The sequence below is a fragment of the Protopterus annectens genome, chromosome 1.part0 (genome assembly GCF_019279795.1).
Source record: "Protopterus annectens isolate FY-2018-M chromosome 1.part0, PAN1.0, whole genome shotgun sequence".
NCBI lineage: Eukaryota > Metazoa > Chordata > Ceratodontiformes > Protopteridae > Protopterus > Protopterus annectens.
The window spans coordinates 904,990,306-905,005,092 of NC_056725.1; the positions used below are offsets into that span (position 1 = coordinate 904,990,306).

Genomic DNA, 14,787 nt, shown 5'->3' on the forward strand with positions numbered 1-14,787 from the left:
GGAGACAGAATCATGAAAAAGAGCTTGGACACCTGAATTGGATAGAGTGGCAAATACACTAGATACTGGAAATCGCCAAATGTGAACTTTTTGCTACTGTTTGAATGTGAAACCACTCACAAGGCATAGACGAACGGTACCTTAATCTGTCTAACTGTAAGTTTGCCTCCCATGGAATATGCAATAGCACCAGGAAAAGTTACATTGGGTGGTTTACTACTACACCTTCATGGCCTCTGGACACAGCATGTAACAGGGGGCTCCCCTGATGTATCAAACTGCATTCATACTGTCTTTACAAATGGAAATGGCTCCCTTTGGAAAAAAGTCTTGACATGCCAGATGGATTGACAAAAATATTCTTGTCTTCTCTAGGACACAGATGTGAAAATCGGACTCTTGGGACATCTTGGTCTCCTGTACTCTCTGCTTATTGAAATATGATCTCCCCACCCAAGGTATAATATCTGTGCTACTGGATAAAACATAAATAAAATAAAATGGCAGTACAATACAGTCTATCATATGGGTTGAAACAACTTAAAAGCACCTGTAGCCTTTTAAAGAGACCAAAAGGTAAGCAGACTTTTTATTTCTTACTTTTTCAGTTACAGATGACCAATTATAAGTTCATAGCTAGACTAACTACCCCAGGGAGCTGTTTTAAGTCTAACCATGCTTCCCAAAGTAAGAATCAATCTGTGCACCTTGTGTCTGTGAGGCAAATGCCTTAACTTTTATACCAATCCCTAATCCCACATTTAGAAATTAGAGATTTTAACACATTGAAGAACTGCTGGGGAAAGATGAGGCAGTAGTTAAGTGCAAATTCTGCATTAACTAAGTTAAACCATACAAGCATGCAGTGTATAAAGGCTGCGGTTTATCTCAGCCGTTTTGCGTTTAAGTATTCTTCAGAATGAAGACACTGAAGAGAATAATGTGAAATGACTTCCAACACTTGATAATACATACTTGTTGAAAATTAATTAACTTGCATCTTTTAACTTGAATTAATTTGAAATAAAGTATTTCCTATACTGCAGGTCCATTTAAATTCCAGGTATAATAATATACTACAATGCTGCTTCTGTTATAGTGAAATAGTATCCGTTTGCTTTGATTGACAACACAACTGAATACAAACATCTGAATTTTCTGACTGTATGCTTAGGTATGCAGATATATTTAACCTAAACCTAATTTGTTATTTTGTGGTCAAAGGCATATAATTACAACAGGAGAACAATATTACAAATAACTCTCTGAAAACTGAGTAGCTATATCCTATTTAGTACAATATAAGGATATGCATGTACGATGCCTTGTAAGAAATACATGCAGTGAACTTCAGAAGGCTGCAGTAACAGCTTTCAACATTAGTCAGAACATGTGAGTTACCCAAAACAAATTAATGTCAGCCCATTTCAAATGGTGAAAAAATGTAAAATTGCCTGTAAGAAAGATCAGTTATTATTTGAAAGAAGACATGGCCATAACTATGAATTCTAACTAGAAATGTTTGATAAAATAAGAGATTACCTAATTAAAACTGCACTCTTTAATAGTAAGCAGTCAAATACTGTTGCTTATACCATCTCTAAACTTATTTTCAAAGAAATTGCTACCATTCACTAGACATAAAAGTAATGAGGGACTTATCAACTTTGTCTAATATATATTCATAAAAATGTTTTGAGTATCAGTATCAGATTCTGCGTTGTACCTGCTTACTTAACATGAATGTTTATCAAGTAGTTGTTTTTATTTATTTATTCATTCATTCATTCATTTACAAATCTCATTTTAATGCATAATCATGTTGAAAACAATAATGTATTGCAAATACTTACTCAGTATTGTCTGTAAGTAGTTAGCACATATTGCTAGGTAAATACTTTTCATAAGTGTGCCTGCATGTTGGCGCACATACTACAGTAAACATGCAAATTAAAGCAATCATGTACTGTTTCTTGTCTTCTGGCTCCTTGTTTGAAGTCAGATGGCAGAAGTTAACCATACATCACAGGCTTAAAGATTTTCTACAGGTCTGAAGGTATAAAAAGTGGAAAATGTAGGAGGTATGAGAAGAATCATTACTATTAGAATGCTGAGTTGTAGTAGTCTGGGTTTACTTCTTGTGTGTATTCTTCAATTGTGCATAAGTTTTTTTTTCTTTCAAATGCTACTTTGTGCATATTTGGATGGAGGTGACTACATTATTTGAGGAAGAAGACAGATTAGACTTCCTGTTGCAGCCTTGCCAGAGAAGGTCAACATCTGGCATTTAAGTGAACATCTATAATGGCAGCAAAAATAAAATAAGGACATGCATTCTGTAATTAAAACAGTGTGGAACAAAGGTATTCCGATTACTCAGGCTGTCTCTGAAAGCAATTTGGCTAGTAGAAAAATAACCTTGAATCATACTGAAGTATTTTAACAATATTGGACACTCCATAAGAATTAAAGAAGTAGCAGTTCTAGGTATGTTGCAGAAGTTGATAAGGTCATGTTTGGTAAACACCAAAACCCAACAGCACTAATCTCATTAGTTTGTGTGCTCTGACTTAAGTTTGGTGTCCAGTCTCATGACACCATAAAAACTTGAAGAAATGAAACTATGCAGAATACAAGATGCAAACGTAATGGGCAAGATGTACTCTAAAACATTTACTGCAACTGGAGCAGCAGCATTTATATCCCACTTCTTTTCTTTAGCAAATGGTATTCCTCATGGATGCAGCCTTTTGCCTTAACGTATTAGTTCATATCTAAACCCTTTCTCATATTTATACCATAAATACCCTCTAGATGGACAGGCATGCACATGATTTATTCTACACTTATACACCCACATGTTAAATTCATTATTTTCTGAATAGTGACAAATCATTAGCTGAGCTCTCTAATTAAAATGTAAATCCAAGAGATGGGTAACACTGTACCAAAGTACATGTTTAAACCTGAATTTTTAACTTAGACATTTTCATTATTAATGATATGCCTCACTTATTGATGACTTGTATCTGTCCGGCATCTGGAAAATGCAGCAGTGAATATCTCTACCCCAAACCTAGATGCTTAAAGACAAAAAATATATAATTGTATATTTGTTTCTCACTTCTTTCTTTTAGCACCAATTTCTGTATTAGAAAAAAATGAAGAAAAGGCATGCGTGTCTCATGTCTAATTGTCGGAGATGGCAGTAGTCGCAATCATTTGACTGTGAGGAAGCCTTTAGCACCTCCAAGTTAGATGATGACAATTTAAAGAGAGAAAAAATATCCACTTTTGGATAACTCCATACTTCAGTAAACCTTACGAAGGTGTTTGGGTCCAGTTTCCACTCATGAGAAAAAGTATCTTTTTGCGCAGACTATCTGCTGGAATGTTATCTTGCTCTGGGATGCAAATATCTTGAAAAGTCATGTGCAACTTAATTTTTTTTCCCATATGATCCTGGCCAGGGGGTATCTAGGATTCATCTTGTTTTAACCTAATCATTTGTAAAATTTCCTCAAACTTGGGGTCGTCTAAAGAGAGGGTGGGAATGCCTCTTTATCTTCATTCAAGTCTGAGATGGGACACTCAGGGGGTGAAGCCAAGTGCTTTCTCTTGCACCTGGCACTTTTACTCAGTGCTGCCATTAAGGAAGAGTCTAAAGTAGAGGAAGATGCCATAGGGCTAGATCAACCAATGATAACTGAAACACACCTTTGAACTGCTGCTACTTGCGTGGGTAGCAGATGTTTGTTAATGCAGACACATGTGATGCTAAGGAGAACAACTGTGAGGGTACATGTCAAAAAACAGGAGAGATTGCACTGTCAGAGCCAACACTGGCTGTATGTCCTGACAAGCTGACAGATTCAACATCTAAGAGTTGATGGCAAACTGGCCTCAAGCCTGATGATTAGAGCACCAACTGACATCACAGTCAATTCTAATGGATCTAAATGTTGACCTCATGAAAGCTGGAGAGAATAGCCAATTCTGAGGGAATTGACCTTGACCCTGGAAATGTGACCACCATTGCTGACATGAAGGGAATCCCCCACATCATCACACAAAGCTGGAAAGCTCAGTGTCATCAGTATTGATGCTATTCAGCAGTCATGGAGTTGATGCTGTGTCAGTATCAATAGGTCTGTCAAGGGGTTGACCATCAGAAAAGGAGATATCAGGATTTAGGTTGGATAAAGTGAGGCACTGCAGGAGCACCAAAAACTGAGGAGAAACAGAGCTCACCTTTACCTGATTTTAACAGGGGAAGAGATCAGAACCCACATGAGCTGCAATGAAATTAAAATCTTACAAATCTTAGAACAGCCCATTTAATACAAAAATGAATGCCTGAACATGAAGGACCATGCAAAGTGAGGTCACTGAGTTCTGAGCTATGGTTTGGAAGCAACAGTAGCAAAAGTTCTGGGTCAGATTAGAGGAGGAACAGCTTATATGGATACTGCAAGTCCTTGGGTGTGGATACCACTGTTTTAGTCACCTTGTGGGCAGCAGGCTGGTCTGAGGCTACTGTTGCCAGCCCTCTGGAGCCATGAATACAGAGAATGGCAGGAGAAGGAATACCCTAGCTTACTAAATGGCAAACATGGACTTCTCCATCCCTAAATGGTTCCTCCTGTCTTTAAGGATTGAATGTTTGAAGGAAGTGCATATAGTACACTGCTATGAGAAATGAGCTTCCCTGAGACATTTTAAACATTTAGAATTACAACACTGTGGGGGAATTTTGGCTCCACATTTGCACTTTTAAACTACTTAGACTCTTTGAAGTCTTTCTTGCCCATTTCTAATAAATGTCAATGAAACTGCCTTCAGAAAATCAAATTATTAGACACAGGGCAATGAAACTACCACAGAAATTGCAATTGTCACAAAAGTTAAACTTTTCTACTGTAAGTTAAGTTAAGGTACAGAATAATACAAATATCTGCCAAAACATAATCTACTGAAACCACTGCAACTAGAAAAAATAGTGCTAGACAACCAGTGCCAAACACCTTCCTACAGAAAGGAAATAAAGAAACTGACTAAACCTGGTAAAGGGACATGCACACTAGCACAAAAACAGTCTTTAAGGGAAAGCAAGGTTGCCAATAACAATCAAAATACAAAGAATAAAAGGTGCTAGCCTGTGGTCATTCTCTGAATGAGGTGACACGTGGCACAGCTGAAGAGACTTGGAGCTGGTGTCATCCATCATTATGGGTAGAGGGGAGAGTCTTCAATAGCCTGGCAAAGTTGTTATAGTCAGCCTGATTAAGTCCTGCTGGTCTTAGTCCTGGAGGTGATCACAATGGAACTATAGTCCTAGACATATTGATATCTCCCTCAAAAAAGGCACTTAAGATGGTAATTTATGTGGAGTATTTGAAACCTGCAACAGCACTTATTGATAAGCTTCTCTTAGAAGATGTGAAAGATGCAAATACTTGGAAAACATATCAGACAAAAAAATGTTAGAATAACAACCATGAAAAAAGATTAAAATGATAGATGAAAAAATTAATAATGTCAGAAACTGAGGCCTACAGAAGAGAAATGCAAACTCAAAAAGATAACAGAGTGACTGTTCAAGTAGCACAAAAGAACTGTGTACAGTATATGGTTGCTCTTTCATTCATTATAGCCAGGCTCCTCTTAATGGCCAAGGAAAGTCATCTGCTAAAAAGATCAGGCTACAAGACTGATAGCTGCCTTACATTGAATCCTAGTAACATTAATGATCTCCAACAACAATGATCCTCAGATTGTTAATCTGAAAATAGATGTCAGATTGATGAGCACACATATACAGAAACACATAAACACACACACATGCAAGCACTCACACATGCACAGACACGCGTGAGCGTATACACAGACACACACACATACACACACACACACACACACACACACACACACACACACACACACACACACACACACACACACACACACACACACCTTCTAATCTCAATACGTCATCAGAAACCCACTTTAAATTACCTAAAGCTAAAGGAATAAATGACGGAATAACACCATCTAATACAGAAGTCGTAACAGTTGCACAGAAAGATGCAGACCAGTAAATTACTAATCCTAATACAAAAATTAACTGATTATGCTTAGTTCTTTAAATGATTATACAATCACGTTCATATGCATTTCATGTATCTATTTGTAAATATTAGATGAAATCAGTCTCTCTCTCTCTCTCTCTCTATATATATATATATATATATATACATTGATGTGTATGTGTGTGTGTGTGTGTGTGTGTGTGTGTGTGTGTGTGTGTGTGTGTGTGTGTGTATCCCTAAATCAAAACCACAGAGATGTAATTTTCCTGAAAGGCATGATGTGCCTAAAACAGCTCTGGCTGCCGGCCTTAGTATGAAGAAGAAAAGTTTCATTTGTATTGAGGAGATAATCTTGTCTTTAGTTACATTTTTAATTTACAAGTTATAAATTCTGGGAATAAGTACATCAGTACAGATGTAATCAGCTTATTTGTGACAGTAAGATTAAGCATTACCTGAAAAAGAAATCATTGCAAGAACCTCAGCATGTAAGTACAGAGTAATACCTCAAATAAATAAATATCTACTGAATTAACAAAGACATAAATCTGAATGTTGCTTTTCACCTAATAAACTGTACAGTAAAACAGATAACAACCTTCTTTCCATAGCGCTATAATTCTTCTTCAAATATATATGTACTTTACAACTGATATCAAGTAAAACTTATAAAAAATATATCTGACAATTTGTAAAACAACTTGTTTGCTTTATTACAAGCCAGCAGTAATACCTTCTAAAGTTGTTTCTTCTCCTTCCAAAGGAAAGCTCTCACCAGCATCATACTGAGATGTGACAGTGACTGCATAGGTTGTTTCAGGAAGTAAGTTTGTAAGAACTGTAGAGGTTGTTGGAGCTGGTACTGTAATACTAAGTTCAATTCCCCCAACAGCAGCCCTGTACTTCACAAGATACGTCAATACGTCATCTGAATCAGAATCCCAGCTTACACGGAAACTGTCAGATGTCACTTCTGAAAAACGTAGATCCCGAGGAGGAAGGAATGCTTTAAAATAAAAAAGCAGTATATCAGTTCCAAGTCTTGCAATAATAGATAAACAAAGTTTAAAGTAAACATTCTCAGATATTGGGCATGCAATTAGAGTACAATTTGGTTCCTGTATTACCAGAAACAAAGTTTCAGTATGATCTAAAGACCATAGAAGAAAGGACCTCTTAATTAGGATTACCACCTTTTGGATGACAAAAATAAGACTTTTCTTACTGATGCATCAGTTCTGCAATTCACACTAGCATTCATTACAAAGGGCTTGTTTTGACTTCATTATCAAAATTAATACTCGGCTTTAAAGCATCTAAGATATCATTGTTGAATGTCATCTTCACATCTTTTTTTTTTTTTCAGGTCATAGCTATCATAATCAGGCATGCTCTATTAGAACGAAACAGCTGGCAACTGTAGAGCATAAATGAACAGTTAATACTTAACATTTTCTGTACATGTTCAAGTTCCTTCAAGCTGCTGGTCAGCTTCTACTTAAATCAGTACAGTTTTTGTCAGAAACCACTCCCCGCAATACACCCCAATCAATATCATTTTGTGATAAAAAACGCAGTTAACTTCCAGTGGGGCTTGCCAAAGGGATGGGACAGTAGATTCCAGAATGGATAAAGATAAGAAGATATTCCTAAAAGTAGAGCAGTTGGAACCACACCGGCTGTGACCAAACTGGGTTATGGGAATGACTGTGGATTTGGGCTGTTTTGCTTTCCGAATGAATCTCAACGGTAGAAGAAATAGGTGGGAAGTGTAGGGAGTCCAGCATACACCATATCTGGGTGACAGCATTCTGAGGTACATTCCCTCGAGAGAGGAATGAGAGGAACAGAAGCTATTATACTTGTTATTAGTTAAGGATGTAAGCAGGTCACAGTATGACTTAATCCAGTGATGGAAAGTTTCTTTACTTTGGAGGGGTTTAGGGTCCACTCATGCAGCACTGGCAGACAGATGTTGAGTTTCTTCTCAAGAAAGTCATTCAGCTTCCCTCCGAATATGGCTGGCTACCAGAAAGCCCATTCTCAAACTCTTATAGCATCTTGACATAGGGGGCAGGAGAGGGTTTCTCTTTATTTGTTGATCTACCATACCACTGTTATAATGTCAGATATTTATCCTGGTTTAAATAAACAGGTAACATTAAAACCAATACTAAAGGCCAAACAACAGCAGGTGCATTAGAATGATGGAAAGGTTATGTTTTTAAGTGCTGTCACTATTTTGCATGTATACAAAATTTTCTTTAAATTTAAAATTTTCTTAATTGTTTTTTTTAATTGATGTTACTTGATAGGTTTGGGCTGTGTCATATGATGTAAGTGTTTAATGTATAAAGGAATCATTGTTTTTGTGAATTTTACAAACACTGAAGAAGGACTTATGGTCTGAAAGCCTTGTTCTTTTACTTTTATTAAATTCATTCAACATTGTGGAGCCTGCTTGTTTCTTTTCCATAATGTCAAAATGGACAGATATCTCATCCTGGGCAGGGAGTCCTGAGAGCTAGAAAGGTAAGCAGCATGGCTCTCATCTCCAGAATACTGATGTAAAGTCTGTCCTCTGTGTCCAGTCTTGGCAATGAAGATGCAGTTACAGCACTGAAATCAGTTTAACATGAATATGAGGCTTTCAGAGCTTCGTTAAAGCATTTCTGGATTATTCCTTGGTGCCTTCTCTTGCTGTTGCTGGGCTATTGGATTGTTGTTGCAGATGCATTTGAAGACAACACATCAGGAGTGGGTGTCCCAGGGTGCATTGTGAGTGGCTGACATTAGATCCACTGCCAGAAACTTGACTAGTGATAAAATCATCAGAGCCAAATATCCTGGGGCCAAGAAACTCAGTAAACATGCAAATGTCATAGAAGCCAGTGTTAGCATCATGATCTAGTACCCAAAACCAAGACTGCTGGCACCAGGAAAGCTGATTGCTGCAGCAATGCTGAGGTCATCACTGATGTCAGTGGTGTGTACACAAGATATACAGCATGTAGGGACTCCAGGTCGTAAATCCTCAGCATGACCTCAGCCAGTGTGTCATAGTCAAAGGCAGGAATTGCAAGAAAAAAGGCAGATCTTGGAGTGGCTGGCCTAGAATATTGTGAAAGAGCAGGGGAAGCACCACTGTCTATAGATTCTACTACTACCAGAGATGGCAATGCAAAACACTGTGCCAACCTGTAAGTTGTTTTAAATGTTATCTTTGAAACCAGTTGAGTCACAGTAATCATAAGAAGTTACTATTGTTTTAAATGTTATCTTTGAAACCAGTTGAGTCACAGTAATCATAAGAAGTTACTAGGCTAATGGCCCTAGGACCCTTACAATCCTAGCCAAGTTCTTACCCTTATTTCCACGATAAGCACCTATTGCCCCTGTCCAAGAGGGACAACAGGTGGAACCCCCTGGGTGAATTTACAGTCACCCATCCAATCATCCAGATTGTGTTTGAAGAGGGCCATTGAGGTGCTCTGTTTGACATGAAGTGGAAGTCTGTTCCAAAGATGTGGTAACCTCTGGGAGTCCCTCCAACGGGTTTTATTAATGTCACATACTAAGTTAAGGTCTTTAGAGCGAGTAACCCATGCACCATTTGACTTTCGGATATGAAGCCCTTCCAGTAATGCAGGGTCAGAGATTGCCTTACATGCAAGGCAGACATCACCTCTGAGTAGTCTGTATGAAACACCATAAAGTGACAGTGATTTCAGATGATCCCCATGGGACAGATGGTGAAGACCCTGAATTTTCCTTGTGAGGAGCCTTTGTATTTATTCCAATTGCAGCAAGTCCTTAGAAAGGTACATATCAAAAAAGACGTTGTACTCAATTACTGGCCTGATGAGAGAAGAGTACAGGGAGGTAATAACGTCTTTTTTTTCTGGAAGCAATGCCCTTACTTATGAGATGAGCAATATAGAATGCCCTTCTTACCACTGTGAAGACATGGTGGTCAAAGGTAAGGTTGATGTCAACCTGTGTGTTCAGGTTTCTCACCATTGAGTGCATACTTAAGATGTTGCTATTGATGTGGGAGTTAGCAGGAACATTGCTTTTACCAAAAGGAAAAAATAATACATTTTTTTGCACTGAGTTTAAGGCCATGGCTTTGGCACCAATCATCTCTTTGTGTAAGACCCTATTGTAGGATGTTGACATAATTTGGAGATTCTATGACTGCTCCCAGTTTGCAGTCATCACTAAAGCTTGTCAGTCACAGACCTTTAGTTTTTGCTTGTACTTCGGAGAAATAGATATCAAACAGTAGAGGTCCCAGGACTGATCCCTGTGGAACACCACTGGTTACAGGTCTGCCATTGGAGGTGGATTCCCCTGTTTTGACTATATGAGTTCTATCAGTGAGCCAGTTAGCGACCTATCTAACGATATAAGGGTTGATGCCTAGTTGGGTGAGTTTGTCAATGATGAGTGTCCAGGTAGACTGTATGCACAGATAGCCCCTTGTCCAGGGCCTTGGTGACTGTCTCGAAGAAGTCCATCAGGTTTAACAGGCATGATCTCCCTTTGACAAATCCAAACTGAGTAGGGTCAAGTGTTTGGAGATTACCAATATCTTTGTTGATAAGGTCCATGATGATTCACTCCATGGCCTTGCAGATAAGGCTACTCAGGCTAATAGGTCTATGTTTCCTGGGATCAGTGGAAGTGCCACCTTTGTGGAAGGGAATAACAGTGGCTGTTTTTTATTCAGCTAGTATGAAGCCAGTGCTTAATCTATGATTGAAAAGTACCCAATGGTGTTGCTTATTCATGTTGGAGCCCATGTAAGACGCAGCTTGGGATGTTATCAGGTCCCATAGATGCTGTGTTTTTGGCTTTTTAGAGGGCATTTACACCCTGTTCTTTAGAGATACAAGGTAGGGGACACATGGCAGGGATGTCATGGGGTATGTGTGGTGGGGACAGGAAAGTGAAGTGTTCGCAGAACCTGTCAGCCAACATGTTAGCCATGTCCACAGGCTCAGTATATGTGGTATCATTTACTACCAGTTCTGCACAAATCTGGGCCTTTCCTTTTAGTTTATGGATGTAACTACAGAATGCCTTGTGGTTGTCCTTTGTTGAGGAAGCTAATTTGGACTCATAGTTTGCTTTGGAGGACTTCACAAGAAGTCTTATTTGCTTGTTTAAGCTAAGGAGGGGGTGTTTCCAGTTTAGGGGGGTCTCGTTCCTTTTTACTCTTAGACAGCAATTTCTTCCTCTTATTGTAAAGCCTATTAATGGTAGTTGACGAACTGCATAAACTTAAAAAAGTATAAATTCAAAGGTAGTTACTAGGCTTGCAATACAGTTGGTCACTGAGGAGCCTAGCTCAAGTTCCCATTTCCCTTAAGCACTGACTGGTTAAGTGACTTGCTGAAGGTCACATAGCAGGCAAATGAGGGCTTTGGGTATCAAGCCCTGTACCACAGGAACTCCAGCTTACTCTCAGTATCAACTGCCAAGCAAAGCCTTTATTCCATGGGAAGAAGAAGCCATGTGGTTGACAGAGGCACAAAAGAACTCAGATGGCTTACTAGAGCTATATATAAGTATTGTGTAATTAAATGGAGCTTAAGAAGCTGTCAACATTTTTAAGAGTAGTTCAATTAAATTCTTTACAAAGAGAACATATGGGAACATTAAGGGTTTTGCACAAGCATTATATGCACTAAGAATGCTTGTCAGTCAACAAAAGGAATCTTCTAGCCTTAGGAAATATTTTAATGTTTTGAGGCAAGAAGGAAGGATCTAAGTTGAAGAAAAGAAGTTCTGACTTGAAAAATAAGGAGTGTCATCTGGCAAGGGACTTGCAAGTCGAAACCATTAAATTCTATAAAAAATATATATATTTTCTCAACTCAAAGAATATATTTTTCAGTCAGTTTACCAAAATGCACCCTGGGGCCATTTTTTCTCCATATGAAAAGAAAATAAGTGAAGTAAAATGAAACCTGGAAAGACAAGCACTCTTATGGATAACGGGACCTGGGGAGGATGCATATCTGCAGTCCTTCTTACGATTATATATCCTTTCATACTGTCTTGTGTCAGAACTCAACTATAAACATTTATCAAACAACAGTTTCATAATCATCCATGTACCTTCCCATTTGAGGTTTCTAGCCTACAGACTACCTTCCCAAGTGCTTTCAAGTACACTTTCAAAGTTGCAGCACATCAATGGTTTAATGGAATTTGGCATTTGCATGATATTGTGCATTTGTTGCTCAAAGCTTTCTCCCTCCTTAAGTGTATTGCACAAAATTATTACAACTGTGTATAGTTTATGATGGGTCTTGCATACATGAAATAAACACAGTAATTCCTACAGCAATTCATGTTTACATGTGCAGTGATTGATACTAAGTAACTGAAAATGCGTTACTATTTCTAAGTATTCGCCTATACAGACTTAAGCTTAGATGCAAACAATACTGAGTCTGTGGACTATACTTGACTTATGTACAACAATGCAAAAGAGATTAGACAATTATGAAAACAGCTGAACCATACCACAAATGTGCTTTGTGATAGTCTTCTTCTTTCGTAGGTTCTAACAAGATTGCTACAATGTGTACTGAAGCCATTTTCCTGTGCTTCTGGCTCCATGAGTACATGTTGTATGATGACTCCTACGTGTGTGCATCATTACTGTAGTACAGCTTAAGTAACATTAAAAGCAACAGGCAGATGTTTCCCAACAGTAATAATTCACAATATAAATGTAAGTGTTTAATTTTGAGTTCAAAAATGTTTTACTAGTCCACAGGTATAATTTACTGAATGATGAACCATATTACTTACCTCTTTTTTTAATGACACCTAATTCATGCTCGATTCGAAGGCAAATTGTTTGAGTAAGCTCAGTGGAAATCCTTTGGAATGAATCAAAATCTTCTACTGTGTACACATGAGTATCTGCAGGAGGAGTGGCAATAGCCTCAAGTTCTGATCGTACTGCATCCTTAATACCAACAGCAAAAATTTCAACACCTGATTCTTTTAAATTCATAGCTGGGACCTTAAAGGCATCAGATGACTTTCCATCGGTAATAAGAATCATGACTCGTGGAACATTGGGTCTGGCTCCCTTTGCTGGAATTAAAACTTTTTCTTTCACATAAGTCATTGCTTTGCCTGTGTTAGTTGAGCCTCCCCTGTAGGGAAATGTGCGCACAGCTTCAAGTACACCATCTAGCGTGGTGTGTTTTGTCAAAGTGAATTCGGTATATGGGTCTCGACTGTACTGTACGAGAGCAATATGCACATGTTCTTCTCCGACATTAAATGTTTTAACTAACACTTCCAAAAATGCTCTCACTTTGGCAAAGTTGGAGATGCCAATACTATAGGAACCATCTACCAAAAGGACAACATCAGCTTGTACATCCATGCCCAATTCACAATCTAGAGAAAGTAATATAAAGCACATTAATTAGCGGAAAAAAATCATCATTTTCTTTGTATTGTTTTCTGCAGTGCTGTCATTGCTCTTAATTTTCTGAATATCAGTTGCATCTTATAATCTGAAAATATAAAAACAAAAAAATTCAAACTATTGACACCAGTTACTTCATAGTTAACCTACTGTAGAATAATCCAGTAACCATGTATTCTACATCGCGTGCCTTTCTGAACTTACCTACTGAGACTTTGACTGGCTGTGTTTTTTCCATTTTGGTGGCAGGTTCGCTTGCAGTCAACCCTCTCATTGCATATACTCTGATTTGATACTCTGTGTCTGGGGAAAGGTTCCCTACATTAACTGTAGTGACCTGAGGGCTTACATTCACTTCTTGAGGATTAGCGCCTGCTATCAATGGAAAAAGCAGAAGTCTGTAGCCTGTTATTTGACCAGGAGATGGCTGCCATACAATTTTCATAGATTTGGAAGAGATTTCTTGAACCCAGACACTAGCAGGAGGTTCAACAGCTAAAAGTTAAAAAGATAAATTTAATTAAATACAGAAAATGTTGCATTGATGCTTTTATATTACAGTTAAGTAAGATACAATACAATCTTGGTTAACAGTTTCCCTCTCTAAATCTAAATTTAAATATAGTTATATGATATTAATGATATACAGCCATTAGGTATGTCTTGAATAAGTAATTTCTTTGCTCTACATGGATCAGTTTATGCACAATCAGCTGAACTACACTTTACTTTTTACGGCAATATATATATTTTTTTCACAGGTTTAGCCCAGGACTAAACACCTGGCATTTCTCTTCCAGTGGGTCATAGATGTCATATATGGTCTGGAAGCAGTAATAGATTTTATTTATAATCCCTCTCCTGCCTGAGCAGTATGTTAAAAAAATTCATCCTCCCATAAATGCCAAACTAACACACCAGCTGAGGCCATCCAGTACAGCTGCACAGCCTCCTTATCTAAATCAGGGTGCACTACTTAAACAGTCCCTTCTCCAGGATGTCAGACTGATCTATGGTCAGGGCATACAACTCACCAGCCCACTGGTCAACTTTCCAAAACATGGGACTTCTCAAAACTAGTCACTGTTGGTGGCACAGATGGGCACTAATCTGCCTGCTCCAGTGGGCCATTTTTTCGATATTTATTTCTTAAAACCAAACAGCCAGCCTATGCATTGACTTAAACATTTTGCATCTGGAGGTGCATCCCCAATCCCATAACCTAAAAAGGGAACA

The 14,787-nt window shown here is 38.2% G+C and overlaps 1 protein-coding gene across 3 annotated transcripts in view; it reads right to left on the reverse strand.

Moving 5' to 3' along the window:
• The window catches only part of COL12A1 (collagen type XII alpha 1 chain), a 589,904-nt gene that overhangs the window by 473,041 nt on the left and 102,076 nt on the right, over nt 1–14,787 (reverse strand). For 2 of the 3 annotated variants that reach the window (XM_044063907.1, XM_044063915.1), the window contains exons 9-11: nt 13,756–14,046; nt 12,918–13,520; nt 6,823–7,095 (exon numbers count right to left, since the gene is read on the reverse strand). The exons of the other annotated variant lie outside the window; for it this stretch is intronic. In XM_044063907.1, the coding sequence (XP_043919842.1) occupies nt 6,823–7,095; nt 12,918–13,520; nt 13,756–14,046 (1,167 nt within the window). The remainder of the gene's footprint in view (nt 1–6,822; nt 7,096–12,917; nt 13,521–13,755; nt 14,047–14,787) is intronic. 3 annotated transcript variants of the gene reach the window in all.